Source organism: Neurospora tetrasperma (genome assembly GCF_000213175.1).
Source record: "Neurospora tetrasperma FGSC 2508 unplaced genomic scaffold NEUTE1scaffold_81, whole genome shotgun sequence".
NCBI classification, from domain to species: domain Eukaryota; kingdom Fungi; phylum Ascomycota; class Sordariomycetes; order Sordariales; family Sordariaceae; genus Neurospora; species Neurospora tetrasperma.
In genome coordinates, this window is record NW_009799179.1 from 8,585,900 (window position 1) to 8,603,255 (window position 17,356).

General features: G+C 51.5%; 5 protein-coding genes across 5 annotated transcripts; 1 reads left to right on the forward strand and 4 right to left on the reverse strand.

The window, feature by feature from the left end:
- Positions 1-1,652: 1,652 nt before the first annotated feature.
- Positions 1,653-2,586, reverse strand: NEUTE1DRAFT_150792 (uncharacterized protein; the record flags this gene model as incomplete). Its single annotated transcript, XM_009858797.1, has 3 exons — positions 1,653-2,120; positions 2,176-2,346; positions 2,542-2,586. The coding sequence occupies 3 exons, from the start codon at positions 2,584-2,586 to the stop codon at positions 1,653-1,655; spliced, it is 684 nt and encodes a 227-aa protein (XP_009857099.1).
- A 1,018-nt stretch (positions 2,587-3,604) lies between these two features.
- On the reverse strand, positions 3,605-4,498 carry NEUTE1DRAFT_92849 (uncharacterized protein; the record flags this gene model as incomplete). The annotated part of the gene is made up of 2 exons (XM_009858798.1): positions 3,605-4,420; positions 4,478-4,498. The coding sequence occupies 2 exons, from the start codon at positions 4,478-4,480 to the stop codon at positions 3,605-3,607; spliced, it is 819 nt and encodes a 272-aa protein (XP_009857100.1).
- Positions 4,499-5,339: 841 nt separating this feature from the next.
- NEUTE1DRAFT_92850 (uncharacterized protein) lies at positions 5,340-7,051 on the reverse strand (the record flags this gene model as incomplete). Its single annotated transcript, XM_009858799.1, has 1 exon — positions 5,340-7,051. One exon carries the CDS (start codon positions 7,049-7,051, stop codon positions 5,471-5,473), a length of 1,581 nt encoding a protein of 526 aa, XP_009857101.1.
- A 994-nt stretch (positions 7,052-8,045) lies between these two features.
- On the forward strand, positions 8,046-9,111 carry NEUTE1DRAFT_106413 (uncharacterized protein; the record flags this gene model as incomplete). Its single annotated transcript, XM_009858800.1, has 2 exons — positions 8,046-8,321; positions 8,389-9,111. 2 exons carry the CDS (start codon positions 8,046-8,048, stop codon positions 9,109-9,111), a joined length of 999 nt encoding a protein of 332 aa, XP_009857102.1.
- Positions 9,112-11,389: 2,278 nt separating this feature from the next.
- On the reverse strand, positions 11,390-15,593 carry NEUTE1DRAFT_126796 (uncharacterized protein; the record flags this gene model as incomplete). Its single annotated transcript, XM_009858801.1, has 4 exons — positions 11,390-14,111; positions 14,165-14,383; positions 14,445-14,516; positions 14,573-15,593. 4 exons carry the CDS (start codon positions 15,591-15,593, stop codon positions 11,566-11,568), a joined length of 3,858 nt encoding a protein of 1,285 aa, XP_009857103.1.
- Between the last annotated feature and the right edge of the window lie 1,763 nt (positions 15,594-17,356).

The following is a 17,356-nucleotide window of genomic DNA, read 5'->3' on the forward strand; positions in this document are numbered from 1 at the left end:
GCAATGAAGGTGGCGTTAGTGTACAAAGGGTTTCCTCTCTTGCACAGCCTCGGGGACTTGAAAAGAAACTCACCGCAACTAAAGCTCATATAACTGAAGGCGAGTTAGCATATGATCAAATCAAAGTGTCTGAACCGTAGCAAGATACTTCCATACTTACGGGCAACTAAGAATTGGAGGATTGGGGTTGCCTGGCACCTCTTGATCTCTTGCAGTATCAACAAGTTCACGGAGTGAGCGGGAAGTCAAAAGTGAGCAATCACAAGACAAGGAAGGAGAAGTTAAATAGAAAGGAGTATTCATCAAGAGCTTAGGTGCTCATCCTCCCATGTGTGTATCATCACCTAGTGAGCAAGAGACAAGTCATCAGTGACTCAGTCTGAAAAAAAAGACAAATGTTTTCGCTTGTTCATGCGTGTTTGCCACTGACTGTCTCACTCCCAGTTGACGAAGCCTGAAGCAACAATTTGCGTGTGACCGTTCAAGTCCCGATCCTCAAGAATGACATTTGTATCTCAAACTTTATCCAACAACTCTGCTTGGCGGAGTCAAAGGCGTGTCAAAGCCATGATCGGGGACCAGAATCTTCTCTCCCAAAATCATGTAGGACTATGACATCGATGAGTGTCGCGGTAAAAGAGAATGGTATGCCTTACGCAATGAAGGAGCAAGTCCTCGGTAGTCGACAGCTATATCTTTCAAGACCAAGATACGTTGTTCTGTTATGCCAATAACCTTGACGCCAACGCGGAGATTTGGTTGAGGGCACAACTGTGCTTATGTCGTCCATTTCTGATGTGGCGATTTATTGGGCCTCCAGATTGACAAACATTTCTGGGAAGACGGCATTCCTAGCCCAGGAGTTGACTGGCAAAGTGCTTTCCAGGTCCAAGAATCATCCAGCACAGCATCAAGACCGCCAGCTGGCAGCAAGGCAGCATAATTCGTACTTTTTTTCTTGCCTTCCAGACACTGCGCCTATCGATACAAGCCCTCAGAGTCCGCGACCCTCTGCATTTCATCCCGTCCCATCCCTAAGGTCCCAGCCCCATGCACCAGGCTCCAGGCAGGAACCTACATCTGTAGGGCACCATATAAGGTCCGATACCAGACCCCAATACCAGAACGGGGCCCAGTGGTTGTATGGCCCAGTGGTTCCGTTCGTGAAAACATTGCCGGTGTGCGTGGCACCCGTGGTACAGTTTTCGTAGGTCGCTGACTGGAGGATTGTGGTTCGTTCCACAAGCTCAACAGGGCTTCTGAGCTTTTTGCCGGATTTATCGCACTCAACGCCGATTAGAAATGTTTCGGACGTGCATTTTGGACTTTTCTGTTTCTTTTGCAAACTTGTATGGGTTTCTCATTGGTTTTTTGACCGGGATATCGGCGGTTCCCAAAGGGTTGAGCTGCACCCCCCACACTCTTGTCGACCCCTCCCTTCCTGCTCTTCTACTGCTCAGTGACGGACAGGCAGAGCGTTGAGAATGCCTTTAAGTGCTGTCAAGTCCAAGCCACGACACCCGATTTTTTACCCGTGAGGTATGCATTGCTAATGGCAGTCTTGATTTTTCTTTTTCCACAACCGGCCTGTGACCAGATTTCGTCCTTTGGCCCATTGAACTTGACCAGGTTGCGATGGTTGCGGGTTAGGCCTAGTTCCTCGTAGCCATCAAGCGTTGCTGACTCTTCGGTGACAAAATCTTTGATCCTTGAGGAAAAACGAAACTGGCAAATTTGAGCAGGGGTACCATTTCGGCGAGGTTGATCGGTTGCTCTTCGTAAGAGCAGAAGACGTGGATCTTGGGAGAGAGCTTGGTAACCAAGGTGGCAAACTCTTTTAGGACAGCCTTGAGATAACTGTTTCTCAGAGTCATGTCTTCCAACGACTTGGAGGCTACTGCACCAAAGGTCTGATATTTCTCGGCGAGGGGAGAGAACATGACAGCGGTAGAAGCAATGGTAGCATCCTTGAGAGGAGTTCCGAAGAAGATGACGGCGGAAATGGCTTCAAACATGACGGGGTACAGCTCGCGGCCCGTATCAGCATAAGCTACTGCCTTCGCGATGATCAGACCTCCCAAGCTGTGTGCAGTAAGCACAATAGGCCGGTTTCTGCAGGTCTGTGAAAGGGGATTGTTAGTAGAAGACCGCGAAGGCACAGGTCTGAGCAACAACCATTCTCTTGGCTTTCAAGCATGTCAAGATGGTGTGGGTGACGTTATTCATGGACTGCTTGACCTTGTAGTCACCAAACCAGACCGATTCGTGCATGTAGAGCAGGATTCTAGCCTTGGGTAAATCCTTGACGATGCCGTCATCTTTGTCGGTGGCCCAGTTGAACTCGGACTTTTCATTTCCAGACTCCCAGCTTTTTCGGGGTGGGCGCCGAGACCGAGGACTAGAACGATATCAATAACGAAATCGTCAGGGGTTTGTTGTTTCGGGGTGGTCGAGCTGCTAGATGCTCTGCAAGACATTGTCGTATCTCATTGCCTTCCTAGCTGAGACATGCCGATCTTTCTGGGCAGGAGTACGGCTTACAGACTGGCGGGGAGCTTTCTGGGTGGCCCAGCGATTGAGCGACATGGCGAAAGGGTCGATGGTCAATCCATGCGCACCTGATGAGCGTCAAGAATTGGCAGAAGACCATCTATAGGAGATAGGAAGAGGCCGTTACGGGAGAGAGGTCATTGTAGCTCAAAGTTCCTTTTGAGTCAGCCTTCGTTGTACGGCAGAATATGCGAAGGAGCTTAGCCGACCGCTGGCTTTTCTGAGTAGTCTCCACGTTGCATCGCATAAGCTTGGGGTGGGTGGTGTTTCGACTGGTCTGACCGAATTGATGCCTACGTCGTTTTGAGTCTGGCCACCTAATCATTGTAGTGCTGGTGTCTACAAGCAGAGATAGGCTCGTATTTCAAGCGCCGGGAAAACATCGTGATGGGCGTCTGGACTATAACACGGCATGTCATAGGATAGATAAATCAATTGCAGATCAAAGGAGGATGATGGCTTGAAAATGTAATGCGAGCATGTTTACATCGGAGAGAAAAAAGAAGAAAAAAAGAGGAAGAGGCAGAGAGCTATCTTGACAGCGGGAGAATTTTCTCGTCCTGTTCATAGGAAACGATTGAAGTCGGGCAATCACGCTTTTAGTGGTTCTTTCCCATCACCGAGTTGTTGATCGATGTCGCGACATTTCTACATTATTTTCTGTAGTATTGTAGGTGTGAGATGTCCATTAGTTGTACAGCACGACCCACATTTCACTAACCGCAGCTCCCTTGTCGACAGGGCGCCCGCTGCTGTTGTTGGCTTTGAGAAGTCTGCACTGCCGGCCCAATGCAAGTTGAAACCACCACATTTCACCACCTCTTGGGATGTAGATTCAACCAAAGAAACCCTTCACCTTGACCCTTTGCACTCCATGGATACAACTCTAGTCAACTAGCCCTTGCCTATGAGCGTATTTCCTATCTGCGAGATTGAAACAAGACTGTTATCGTGAAAGGACGCTGCACCTGGAAACCACTGGCAAAAAAATGTGTTTGTTGGTGGACTTGGTCCAACTCCTCAAGATGACGACCTAAGTGTACACAAGACCCCCTCAATTCACAGCATAAGACACCCTCGATGTCCCCTTACTCCTCGAAATCTTCTTCACCGTCGTCTTACCACACAAATCAGTGGTATCAACATGCGTCCCACCGCACGGATACACCTCGGCGCCCACAATCTTGACCACCCTAAACTTCTCCCCCGGCGGCGCCAAGCTCCGATCGGGAATCAGCCTCTCCAGCCCGTTCTTCCTGAAATCCTCCTCGTCCCAGAAATCCACCTCGACCGGCATCGCCTTGTCAATGTACCCATCCACCTTCTGCTGGATCGGCTCCTTCCACTTTCCCTCGATGGAGCCCTGGAACTCGCATGCCGCCGAGTCGGGGAAGTGCGACGCCTTCAGCTCGTCGAATCCGGGGATTTCCTTTTCGAGCAAGTGCCGAACCGCCGCGCCGAGGACGTGGCCCGCGGTGTGCAGGCGTGAGTACAAGAGGCGCTTTTCCACGTCGATGGATTGTTCGACTGTGTCGCCCAATTGGAATATGCTGGAAGAGGAAGAGTCGAAGCGGCCAAAGTGGAGGACTTGCCCGTCCTTCACGGCGTCCATGCGGACCATGCTCACACGGAAGACACTAACATCACCCATGGTCATGACGCCTTCATCGGAGGGTTGGCCGCCTCCCTGAGGGTGAAAAATGGTCTGGTCGGTCACGATGGCGAAGTCATTGTCGGTGCCTTTCTTGAAGAGAAGCTTGTTGGCTTCTTCCAGGGCGGGAAAGGGCGTTATCGCCGAGACCACAGCTGACAGCTTGTAGAGCTTGGCATTGTGGTGAAAAGCCAAGTATGTTCGCGCGGCGGTGCTTCCCTATGCGTGTGTAAGTGCTCAGCCCGCACTATCTCTTGAGGGCATATCAACACTGACCATGTTGACTTTCGGATTGCTTTTGGACTTTTCTTTGTGTTAGACACCAGGGCTTGTTATTGAGACTTGGATTTGACTACCTTTTGTACTCACACTTCCAATAATTTTTGTATGATGTCTTTGAATCCTACTAGATGATACTGCTGAATACAGTGTGCCGAGAAACCAACGGAGGGGCAAACTTCACTGGCACAGCGTTACAACGCCCTTTGGAAGACAACATTAAACCCGAGCCTTTTCTCCACAGGCGGCCGCTCGTTGCCCTGGATACGGATGGCTCCACGGAGATCACAACGGCTTCAGAACATTCCTAACGGGAATATGCACCATCCGCACGCCAAACAGGGAGAAGGAAAGGGAGCAAAGCAAACTTTCTTCTCCGATTTGAAAGCTACCCAACATTATACTACTCCATTCACATTGACGTCTACCCCGCATGTGATAAGACATCCCGTCAGTCTCCGCACACAGCTTCTGTCTCTCGGTTGTTCAGAAACGGAGCTGAACTAGAAGCCAGAGTGATATACGTGCAGAAGTCATGTCCGCGGACTTCCGTTGTGATGGCTTCAATAGTTTCACAGTATCTTTCTAACAAGATCGCTGGACTTGTGTGACTTGAATCGGATTATCATTTGCTCTTCCTAGGCTTGATGTTCCTATCCCCGAGCACCGGTGGTGCCACTCGGTGGTCCTTGGGTCGTACTACTTGATAGATCAAACCTAGTTTTGTTGTCGACGAGTACAACTACAGTGATGGCATTGAAACTTACTTGAACACTTGGTCTGTGGGTGATTACTGATCATGAGACCATTGATTTACACGTTTTGGGTTTCATGAAATCTCGGCTAGTCGACCGGGAAGCAAAGGTGGATGTGCTTTGCGTGTGGTATGGCTCAGGGTCTGGATTCCCGTTTCGCTCTGCTTCTATTACTGTAACTTCCTCCATCCTGCTGTTAAATCTGCAGTATTGAAACATTCTCTCCTCCCCCTTTTTATTGCAGAAAGTTCTTGATAGCCCCTCCAACATTCTTCACATCCAACAAGAACGTGTCGTGACCAAACATGCTTTGCTCCTCACTCAACTCATAATGCGCCACGTTCCGGTTCCCAGTCAACCTCAGCGCATCAGCAATTTCGCGCTGTTGCCATGCTGGGAACAGAATATCGCTGGCAACACCCATGACCAAGGCCGGGTGGTCCCGCAGGGCAGACAAGCCCTTGATCAAATCCTCGGGTGGCTTCGAGGAGTCTGACTGTGTGGCAAGCTTGGTGTCAATATCTGCGGAGCCCCCCGACTCAGGCTGCTCCTCGTAGGGCTTGTCCGGCAGCGTCAGGCTGCAGGACACGTTCTCATTTGATGCGTAGACCCCCTTATGGAGCGACTCCAACCGCTCAGCCCGTCTGGTAGCCGCAGCCTTTTGGCACGCATGACCCAAATCAAACAGATCCATAGCCTTGCTGACGTACAACAAACTGTTTGGGTCGTACGTCAGGCAAAACTTCTCTCCCGCGTGGTCCAGATAGGTCTCTATGAGGAAGTCCGGGCAAAGAGCAGGCGGCTTGCTGGGATCCGCCCTTCTACGGCCGAACCTCAGCTCCCACTCGGGACCTGACCGATACGTCACAGTCGCAATTTCGCGCGCCAGCTTCATGCCAGCGTGTGGGGGGACGTTGTCATAGTAGAAACCTCGGTTCCAGTTGGGGTCCATCATGAGGACTTGCCGCTGCGTGTGCCGCATCGCAATGCTGTATGGGTGACTCCTGGCGCAGCCGCTGATCGAGACGATCCGGCCAACACGCTCGGGGAATAGCACGCCGGCAGCCAACGATTGCATGCCGCCCATACTAGAGCCCACGCTGGCGTACAGCTTGTTGACCCCCAAATTGTCCAACAAACGGAACTGCGCCCGTACCATATCCTCCAGCGTAAGTATGGGAAACCTGGTGGCATAGCGCTGTCCATCGGCCGGGTCAATACTACTCGGTCCCGTTGAACCGTAGCAGCCGCCAATAACGTTTGTGCAAATGATGTGATATTTGTCGGTGTCGAGGGCGAGGCCGGGACCAATGAACCTCTCCCACCATCCGGGCTGGGGGTTGGCTGACGTAGAATGGGCATGGGACGACGCTGAAAGACCCGTGTGTAGCAGGATAACGTTGGACTTGTCGGCGTTCATCTCGCCCCACGACTCGTAGGCGATGTCGAACTCGGGGAGCATGCCACCCCAGTCGAGAAGTAGGGGTTCGTCACAATGGAAGGTCTGGGTGGCACCGGCAACGTAGGATGGCTCGGGGCCGCTCGAGTCGGAGCGCTTCTTGAGGGTTTCGGACCGGGTTTCGAGGGCGTCGAGGCAGGGGAAGGCCATTGCGGGATTGGAGGCGCCGCTGCGCCGGGGCGCTTGTTCGTGTAGACATCGTTGCTGTTGTTGTTGTTGTGGTTGAGCTCGTGATAACCGCTGTCCAGCTACCGCAGCAGTTCTAGATGACTGTGATGTCGCGGGGCTGTAGGATGCGTGGGACAGGGCTCCCGAAACCCTCCGCAGGGACGCGGCAATATGTTTCTGTGACCGCATGGTGCTGAGATGTCCTGGATCTGGTGTTGAAGATGATGCAACCGTCGACAGGCACGAGCACAAAGAGGAACAGATGTTATAGCGCGAGGTGTAAATGTAGTCCGTGAGTAGTTTACCTTGTTAGAGGAGAATGCTAAAATTGAATCGGCACGCTACTGCGAACCCGGAGCTCATGATGGAGAGAAAATGGAGATTGGTAATCCCAGTTGCCCAGTTCGGGGGGTAAACACGAAACCGAATTGGATGCCGTCAAATCCGGGGAATCATGAGGAGGTTGCCACAGGCCCCTCACTAACCCCATTCTGCCTTCATCGCAATCGGGATTCGGGACAATGTTTGCAGTGTTCTGAGAAATCTTGACGGCGCTAACATAAGTCGTCATTTCACGTGCTGCGCGGGACGTTCCGAGCTGGCACCCCCGGGGTGTATCGAAATAGTTGCCGGACCCTTGTGAAATGGACGAGTCCACCAGGCACACTGCGACCGTCCGGAGAGGCCCGGCGTAAAGCCCCTGTCCCGTCACGCCTGCCTGTGCGCCAATGTGCCTCTAGACGGGACAATGCGGGGTACGACGGGTGATGTCACTGGCGTAACCGCACCTTACCTACCAAGTACGCTGCCCCACCTTGACCATCCTCCAGCTGCTCACCACTTCACGCATGTTCCAAATGGCACCACTCCGCCTTCGCTTTTCTCGTCAGGTTCCAGAACCTTGACGACCCAAACAGTCTTGGCCTAGGCTTCCATTCACTGTCTGTCTCCAGGCTGGATATCCACGACCGCGCTCTTAGTCTATTCTTGGTATTTTCCCCTTTGCTGCCTATTCACTCTTATTTTGCTCCGACAATTTGCAGTCCTTCTTATTGCAGTCCAGTCCAGGTTTCAGGGAAGGTTAAATAGTCAGCAGCCCCGAACATTCATCGAGAATTGAATCGAGACCCCCTTCGTGCCAATGGCCTTTCTGTCCTCCATATTCAAAAGACTCTCTCTGAATATGGTCAGCCCGCTGAATGCGGGTGATTCCGCACAAGACCAAAACCAAGATGACATCGACCGCTCTGTGAACCCTTACCAGCCCACCGCCATGGAGGTAATCCTCGTTAGGGCGATGCTGGAGAAGGCTCTTCGACTGCCACCCGAGATCATTAACGGTATCCTCGATCATGCTGAGTACTGGCCCCATACATCGACCGTCATCGACTATAGTAATTGGCCCCAGGGGCAAAGGGTTGTCAACGCAGGAGACGGCAACTCGGAGAACGCCTTCTTGGTGAGTTTGGGTGTCTCGTGCTGTTGGGCCTCACCCTTATGCTAACCTGCTCATTTTCGACAAACAGCTGCGCACTCTTCCTCTCGGTTTCCTCAAACCGCCTTCTTCGTTCTTCGAAAATGACGGCAACCGCGAAGTCCCACTCGAGCCGATTCCTCGCGAGCCCAAAGAGTTCCCCGTCGACACCTACCAGTCCCGCATATCCCCCACCCTCAGTCACCCATGCCGCAAGATTAAGTTCACCATCGTTTCCCATGACCAAGGCTGGGGCGGCGAGCCGCGTACCCGCCGGACTTACAACAACTCTTATACCTGGTTCGATATTGGCCTCGAACGGTGCCTCCAAACCAGCGACGACATTGACAAGCCGACCTTTGATCCTCAGACCCTCTCAACTATTCTGCCAAAAGTGCGCGAGGTTGACCCCAACAATGACGGAGACCGTCATGTGCAGGGAACGCACACTTTTGACTTTCCACTATGCCCCCAGAAAGATACCATGATCCAGTGCAACGAGGTTGCTAATGGACAATACCATCAATATGAAGTGGAGTGGAAGTGGACCGACAACATCTCGAGCGCTGATCTTTTCGACAGCGGCTATGGTTGTGAGGAGGGCTTGATAGAGAACCCCTTACCCAAGGTGGGCCGCGGCCAGGCGACGGGCGACGGAAAGTTCGTGAGGGACTTGAAGCTCGGTGATGTGATTACTGTCTGGGCCAAGGCAAGGTTCGCGGGTTGGGCCAATTACATCAAGCGTATCCAGGTGGATGTTTACTGGGTCGTTTGAGATGATGAGCAGGTACCACATTTCAGTTTTTCGGTCCTCAGTCTTGAGGTATGTGTGGGTGGCGTTAGGCGTTTCCGGAGCGAGCGTTGTCCTCTCTTCTTCTTCTCACATGCGCTTTCTGTTGCACACGCCGTTCATTTTTCTATCCTAAGGTACAACGAAGGACATGAAGTACACCAAAAAAGAGAAGAAAAAAGGAAATCACGGAGCAAAGGGGAACACAGAACAACAAGGCCATGATGGCCGTTCATCATGGAATGGAATAACATAAAGGGTTTGCTGAAGTGCGTTTTACAGTGAGGGATTCAGGTTACCATAGGTTCAGAGGCGCGGATCACTTCATTGGCCTGATACCCTCCCTACCTAGATGGAGCTTCGCTTCTAACGGACCCTAAGCACACCTCAACGTATTGAATGAACTTTTATCTGTTCCTCTATCTTGGCTTCATGACAGTCCATGGCAGTTCGAATAGCCTCGAATGCCTTCCCTCATGTGTTCTTGATATACTTGTCCATTTCTGTCCCTTATGTCCCGTCAATCCCAAACGCCCGTTCATTACCACTTTGCTTCAGAATCGTGTCTATCTATTTAACACAAAAATAAGAAATTTTACCTGATATTATGCGGACCAAGTTTACCTTATACCAATGGGACAGAATGGCGTACACTTTGAGATGTGTTCTTTTTTTTTTTTCTTTCGCGAGGCAATGAGGTCAGTCTTGCGCGCTGTATAGCTGGACAAGGTCGAAGTCAAGTCATCTGGCTGTGCTTCTTATCTCTCTGGTCCACATATGGTTTCTGTTCCGTTTTGTTGTTTGTTTGCCCTGACTATGACTTGGATGATATTTTCCTTTCGTCCACATCTGAGAATGAACTTGAAATCACGGACACTAAACAACAAGAGATTTGCAAAATTTTGAATCTTTTTACCACTTTTTTTTTATTTCTTTCGTTTTTTATACTTGCTTTTTGACTACTTTATCTTATGCTTCTTCGTCGTCGTCGTCTTCTTTATTCTCTTTACATGTTCGCATTGCGTTGACCCAGAAACGGAAGCCAGAAACCAGACCAGTATAACCCAATGAACCTAATCCCATTCCCTTCCCCGAATCATCCTTTCCATGAAGGTAAAAGAAAAAAAGATGTACACACTCATGTCCACTGCCATTCCATGATCTAATCAAACTTTGTGTTTTGAACTTTGTTGTTCGGGTCTAATATACTCTGGTATCAAATGTGAAACCAAACAAGTGTGCAAGGAAAAACGGACAATGAAAAATAACCCGAAAATTGTGCTCTGATCCTCCCCCTCTTGTTTCCCATGCGTGCTCAGCTTTTTTTGGTGTTCGCTTTTTTCCGTTTGCAAGCAACGTTTCCCTCCCTTTTCCTGTTTCCCATGTTCCAAATGGTGAACTGCTGACGGCATCCCAGATGAAGTCTGAAGTGGTGATAGCGAGGCCGGGCTTCAAAATCGGTGTGGTCTCGGATAAACAAGACGTTATGCGGATGCAATCAACATTCCCACTGGAAGTAGGTCCCTCAAAATAACGGGCAGGAAGCCCCTCAACCCGAGGGGTGGGTTTGCGGCAAAATATTGAAAATTTCGGAGAAAGAGAAGATGGGAGATGGGGTAGAGCAAGGGAATGAGAGAAGAAAAACCTCCAGATGAAGCAAGGATATCATTCAGGCCGGTCAATGATGCCTCAACAACCAAACAAAGAAGCCACAGCATGATCCCAAATGAAGTTATGACCCCTGTGCTATATCCTTGAAGCTCTTCGCCAGCCCGCCTTGTTTAAGAGAAACGCTCCTTTGTAAATGCGTTCGAATGTGTGAAATGCAGTGCATATGGCCTAAACCAACCGACACCGACGATAACAGGAATGACATTAATAAGGGCCAAGCAAAACCGAACAGAACCCTCCCAGTTCCCCTATTTTCATCAGGACCGAGTTCATCGATCCATCCTAAATCAGCAAATGATGCAGCGTAGTCGTTTCGCTTTGATAAAATGAAATAAAGATGCTTTATGCTGGTAAATCCGCCGATTTTGAAGTCTGCAGATAGATAACTCGTTCATGGAATACGACTATCCGTCAGGAAAGCTCGACCAGTCTCCAGTTGTTGTAGAGTCCGAAGGGTGATCAGAACGGTGACCATCCATAAGACTCTTCATAATTGAGGTTCGTCGTTGAACAGCAGCAACATGGAATGGACAAGCAGATCCATCTTCAGCCAGGCAGCATGTGTCATCCGAGCTTATGCTATAATCCTGAACTATGTGTCCAATATGGGCTTTAACTTCCGATGGACGAAGCCAGACTAGGATACGTATCCAAGAAAGCCAACGTCCCAGATTTCAAGTGCTCGGGTGTAACACGCGATTAGTTTTTCGTCCGACAAAACGGAACTGAGGACCATCCCCGGTTCACTATGCCGCGCACGTTGAATGATCAACCACCTCTTCGGTCTCCGTCATTTTTGGGCACCTGCTCGCTCTGGGCAAAGGTACTCGCGGCATGTTTCAAATCAGCCATGCCCTTCTTGCGAGGCTTGGACTTTTGCCAGTCACTGAGCCCCTCACTCTGACCCTTGTTCCCATTCCGCAAGTGCCCATTGCCCCTGGAAGTGCCATTACTTCGCTGATCCAGAACCGGCGAGCGGGTTACAGAGTCGAGTTTTGCTGCAGGGCCTGCTGGCGGGGATTTCACCGGCGACGTCTTCTGTCCTGATCTCCAGGTATCTGAACGTTCTGAACGAGACCCGTTTGTAGACTCGGGAGTTGGCGTGGAAACAGCTAGCGAGGATTCATACTTTCGCATGAGGGTGGGCGATGGTGTTCGCGCCTCATAAACCGGTGAAAGATGTTGCAAATCTTGAGAGACGCCAAAGCTGCCAGCAGCAAGATCAAGGGGCGCTATCCCGTTCTGTTGGCGAGCTATTGATCTCATACGATCACCATTGGGAGGAGATAATCCAGGCGACGAAGTGGTATCGCTGGTCAGTGGCGCGTATAGAATGCCGGGATGGAAACTGTTGGCCATTGCGATGCGCTGCTGGAATGATGCGTCCCCCATGTTCTTGGACGAGGCTGGAGACCGGGTAGCTGTAGTACTATTTACAATTACCGGCCGGTCCGGGAACTGAGCAGGGTTGTGACCAGTGACAGTGGGCAAATGGAAGTTGGTCGGCTCGGTCCAACCCCCATTGTAGAACCCTTGGTGGATGTAAACAGGATTCTCATAAGTCGCATCTTCCGGGACCGGAGGCTCTGCAACGGGTAGTGGTTGACGAGAGACACTTGAAGCAGGTTTGGTTTTGCCCATCGAGCCATTAACCACCAGAGGCCCACGGCTGGGAGCGAGCTTGCCATTGGTTTGCGAAACGGGCGCCGACGGCGCAGAACTATTACCAACTGACGGGGTCCTACTGTGGCCCAGAGGCGAGGGAGACCGTGAGGTACGCTTCATTCTTCTGTCAAGGACCGACTGAGGCAGCTGGTCACTCGACAGTCGGTGGCGAGTCTCATTGTCGAGCGTCAGTTCACCAAGGGAGGGTATGATGCCGTGAGTACCATTCGCGACAGGACTGGAGCCTCCGTGCATGAAAAAATGGTTGTAACGCGAACCGTCTTCCTCGGGCGGGGAATCGGTCACACTGTTGGCTGACGCAAGATCAATATCCGAATCTATCGCTTCGTCTGGCACGTAATGTGGCATTGCCATCCGCGGGAATGGAATAGGAATTCCAACTGAAGGCTGACTTGTCCCGAGATAACCCGTCATGTTCTGAGTAGAGGCCGTAGGGGTTCTCGACGCTGGTTGGGATTGAGACCTGAGCGCACCGCTACCAGTAGAAGCGCCGGACTCACTAGCCGCAGCATTTCGATGGAGGCTTCGCCTATACTCGGGCCCTCCACCAGCTGTTGCAGCTGCTGTCACAGGGGAGGACGGATATGTCTGTAGTGCCGGATGGAAATAAGCGGGGTTCTGCAACGGAAATGCGTAACCGTAGAATAGTTGCTCAGGCCGTACTGGAGGACTCGTCGGGAGATTATCAAAAGAGTTCGTCCGAGACCTATCGGTGTTCTGTGAGCCGCCTGCCCTCGTCCTATTAGCATGGGCGAGCAACTGCTGTTGGTTTATTTGCTGTGAGTGCGCGAACAGCTGATATCGGATACTATCTTGTTGCTGCTGGTGCTGCTGTTGTTGTTGACTCAGTGCGTTGAGCTGGGATGCGTAAACTTCGGGAGGTATCCCGTGCTGGTGATACCACTGCAGGAACTCAGGCGCAGCCATCTGCCCTGGAATTCCGGCCGGCACATAGGTTGAATTGGGATCGTGTGTCACACTCGATGAGCCCCGGCGACCGGCGTTTCCGTTCCGATTGTATTGCCGTGCGTTTCGAAAGCCGCCATTCCGTGGGTTTCGACTTGAGTGCGTCTGCGAAGAGCTTCTAACCAAGATTGGCCTAGATGTACTGGCCGGTTTCTGGAAGATAGTCCTTTCCTCCTCCTTGGGGAATACGTATTGCTCACAGCATTCCTCGAATTTGCCGTCGGCAATCAGTTCAAATGCCCGACGTAGCTCCATGTGGAGACCCCGGAAAGACGTGTCGTCGGCTGTATTCCCAAGATTGCGCATGGTGTTGAATGGCTCCTCCACGCAGAGCATATTGTTAACACCAATATGCCAGCGTTTCTCAACTTTACTCAGGAGCTTGCCGGTGCGTATTGACAATGCATACTTGTCGTAGTCAAACTCGTGCGCGTAGAAACGGAAGAAGTTGAAAAGAAGAGCCGCTAAGCTGTCCTTGTTCTTGTCCCCAAATCCGCGCAACTTGTCGATGTCATCAGCAAAATCGCTCTTTGTCCCATCTGGCCTAAGAAGCTTGAGGCTGTTTTCTTGGTGAAGTGCTGGGAGAACTGGAGGGTCCCGTAATTGTAGAAATGCAATAGTCAAGCATATCCATGTATAAGAACTTAATGTGCCACCAAATGCTGTAAAAAAGTAAGCAAGTGCATGTCGAGGAACGGACCACAGGGCGACTGACCTGCATCATTAATTATCCTCCTCCTTGTCCAATACTTGATGATCATGGCCAAGGGCCGCACGCGTTCGTCAATTTCGACGTACGTACGCACCATCCTGGTATTCTCCAGTGCCAGTGTATTGTTGACATTCATATCACATGCTAGTTGGAGCTCGGGATCCCATATCTTGACAATTGGTACCTTTGCTGACGAGACACAAACGACCTTCTCCATGCCATCTGTAAGGACGGAATTAGTACTTGCGCCACAGACACGCTGTTTCAAAGAGAGAAAACTTACGTTTATGGAGTAACTCAGCGATCATGCAGACGCTCTCCAATTCTTTCCATGGAGTTGTGATGCAAATATCCACTGCCAGACGTCAACACTTTAATCTTAACCGCATGATAAGGGAAATTTGGACTAACCGTCAGAGTCGTCAGAACATAGCAGATTGCCTGAAGATCCGAAAAGGTTTACTTGAATATCGTGTCCAGGCCACTCATCGTTTAGTATCTTCTCTAGCTTTTGTACCAGCTTTTTCCTCTTGCGCTCCACCTCTGGGGTTGGTATTAGACTGTCATATAGTTCGCGCAGGGTTGTTGTGAGTTTCGCCTCATGGTCCTCTGATAGCCTGCTCTTAATCTTGTCTGGATCAACCGGATCCAGTCTATCCGCTCCGATACTGTATGGCATTCGTCGTCTAGAGAATGGAATGGCGGTCTCGAAGCGACAGCCCCCTAACCTGGGAGGCAGCGGCCGAAGTGATGGCACGTTACCATTTGTCTCCGAATATGCAGAACGGGGCGAATGGTTCTGTGTGGCGCCAGGGGATGGATCACGGGACTCGAACGAGAATTTCCTAGCATGTTGATGAGGTGTAGATGGTACTGAGCTGGTTACCGTAGCTGGAAGATGATTCATCTGGTCGGTTGGGAGCGGCGGTCGGGCGGGTAGGCCGTGCAGACCATTCTGATCTGGTTGTTTCTTTCCCGACATCTTGACTGACATTTCCTTTGCGGATGTTATAGGCACGCGTTCGGCGTTTTCTGTGTGCTTGACTGGCCTATTCCCATGACAGCTCAGGACGCTGAGCTTCCCGTGCAAGCCGTCCTTGGTCGACACCTTGGAAGATGATTTCGACCGCGCGACAGGCTGAGATTGCGTCAACGAAATCGCAGTCGGCGACTGTAAGGTAGTCAGACAACTACCGCCTCCTCGGCTGGAAGAAACAAGCCTGTTATAGTACTGCAGCTTATCCTGAGAGATGCTCAAGTGTTGCGGGAGCAGAATCGGCAAGAGCTCGAGATGAGAGGGAAAGTATGCAATGACAGACTCTGGAGCGTAAATCGAGGTCGTCTTCGATATCGCAGGTTCGGCGGGTAGACGCGTCCACAGGTTTGTTTGATAATGATGCTTGAGTTCAGCCGCGGCCGGCTGGGCGTCCATCAAAGGTTATGGTCAGGATCTGCTCTCGGTGCAAGTCCGGCCTGCGGTTCAGATCTGAGGGTTGAACGGACGCGGGCGGCACAATGCTTGATACGTAGAAGGCACGCTGATAAATGTACAGACGTTATGTGCTTCGCTCGTTCACTAAGGCAACGCGGTTATGGTTATGTACTCTTTGCTAAGCGCAGAATGCACGCTTGAAAGAGACGCTTCGTCTATTTTCCAACGACCAACTGGTACGTTATTGCTCGCCGCCAGCGCTTGGGCGCAGACCTCAAAATCGCTTCCAGAGCACGAGTGTCAAGTTCGCAAGCACACGTTCTTGTCCGCAGGTTGAAGTGTCCCACGACAACTAACCGTCCACTGTGGCGAGTCTCGTGAAGACAACCTTTCAGCTCCAGGATAGCCGTTCCAGACACCAAATCCCCTATCCTGGTCTAAACACGATCGCCTCGGGAACACCCTGTTCGCACGTTGCTGACAGGTTCGAGAACGGGGTTATCGAGAAGAGAAGGATTGGGTCGAGAGGATCGGAGACGAACGGAGGGACGATCGTAGGTCGGTCGACGAGCGCGTCAGGTCGAAAAACAAGTCGCGGATCACAGCAAGCTGTTGCGAGCCGTGAAAATCAGGCTGAACGACCGATGACCGTGATATTCGAGCAAATCTGCGAAAATGCACACTCGGAGCGACCGCAGAGTAGAGTGGGCGTGTAAAGGCAAATATGCGCAAGTAGGGTATCAAAGCTAGAACATTCGGGAGGTGCTCGGCGTCGTTCGGACGGAATATCTCTCGAATGGCGTAAAAGAAATAAGGGTGAAAAAAAGGCGTTGGAAATAATCGAGAGGAAAGGATTCCAGGCCGACGCGTTGAGGTCCCTAAGAACAAATGCCGGTGAGCCCGGGATTGAGGAGCAGAACCAACCACGGGCGGTCTTTGTGTCGACAGGGGGAAATAGGGAAAGAATTGATGCTGGCGTAGGGCGAGCGATCGATCTCGAGAGCAGGCAGGCGATCGAAGAAAGCCAGTCGCCGACGTTGTCGAGGATGAGTGGGAGAGGCAGAGCGGCAAAGACGACGAGACGACACCGACGAGCGACGAAGTGGAATAAAGGGTGATGTCGGTGTTCGGTGTGGTGCGGTGCGGAAATGTAATGCGTGAGTGGTGGAGGAGGAGGTGCCTTGAAGTGCCTCTACCGCTTCGCAGTTCGCTTCGCTGAACCTGAGTGGGTGGTTGCGTGGTGGTGGGCGGGAAGCGGAAGATCAGTTGAAAGCGCCGCTCCTTGGTTTGGACGAAATTCCAATCCAGACGAATATGCAATGCCGTGGTGGGTGCAGTGCGAGGTGAGTGAAGTGAGGTAAGGTGCAGCGACAGAGGTGACGGATAGGTGGTGTCGACCGTCAAGCGTCAACCTGGTCACTGAATCTCGACAGGACGGGAAGGAGGTCAAAGTAATGCGATCTGACCCTGCTCTGCTTGGATGTCAGAGGTGCAGAAAGAGAGACCGACGAGTTCAAGACCGGAAGGAGTCGAGAGAAAGAAATGGTGACGGCAGTCAGTACCTCCACAGTCGCTGTGTTTCGACGGGAAGTGGGAAACTGGAACTGGGCGCCTCGCTACTTTCCAAGTCGCAGTGCAAGTGCCACCTGGGTCGCTAGTGATAGCAGCACTGCAGCCTGTACACAGTCCCGTCCCTTTCTTTACCTGGATGGAGCCAGTGACGCCGGGGCTAAACTGGATGGCATCTCAACTCCCACTCGTAC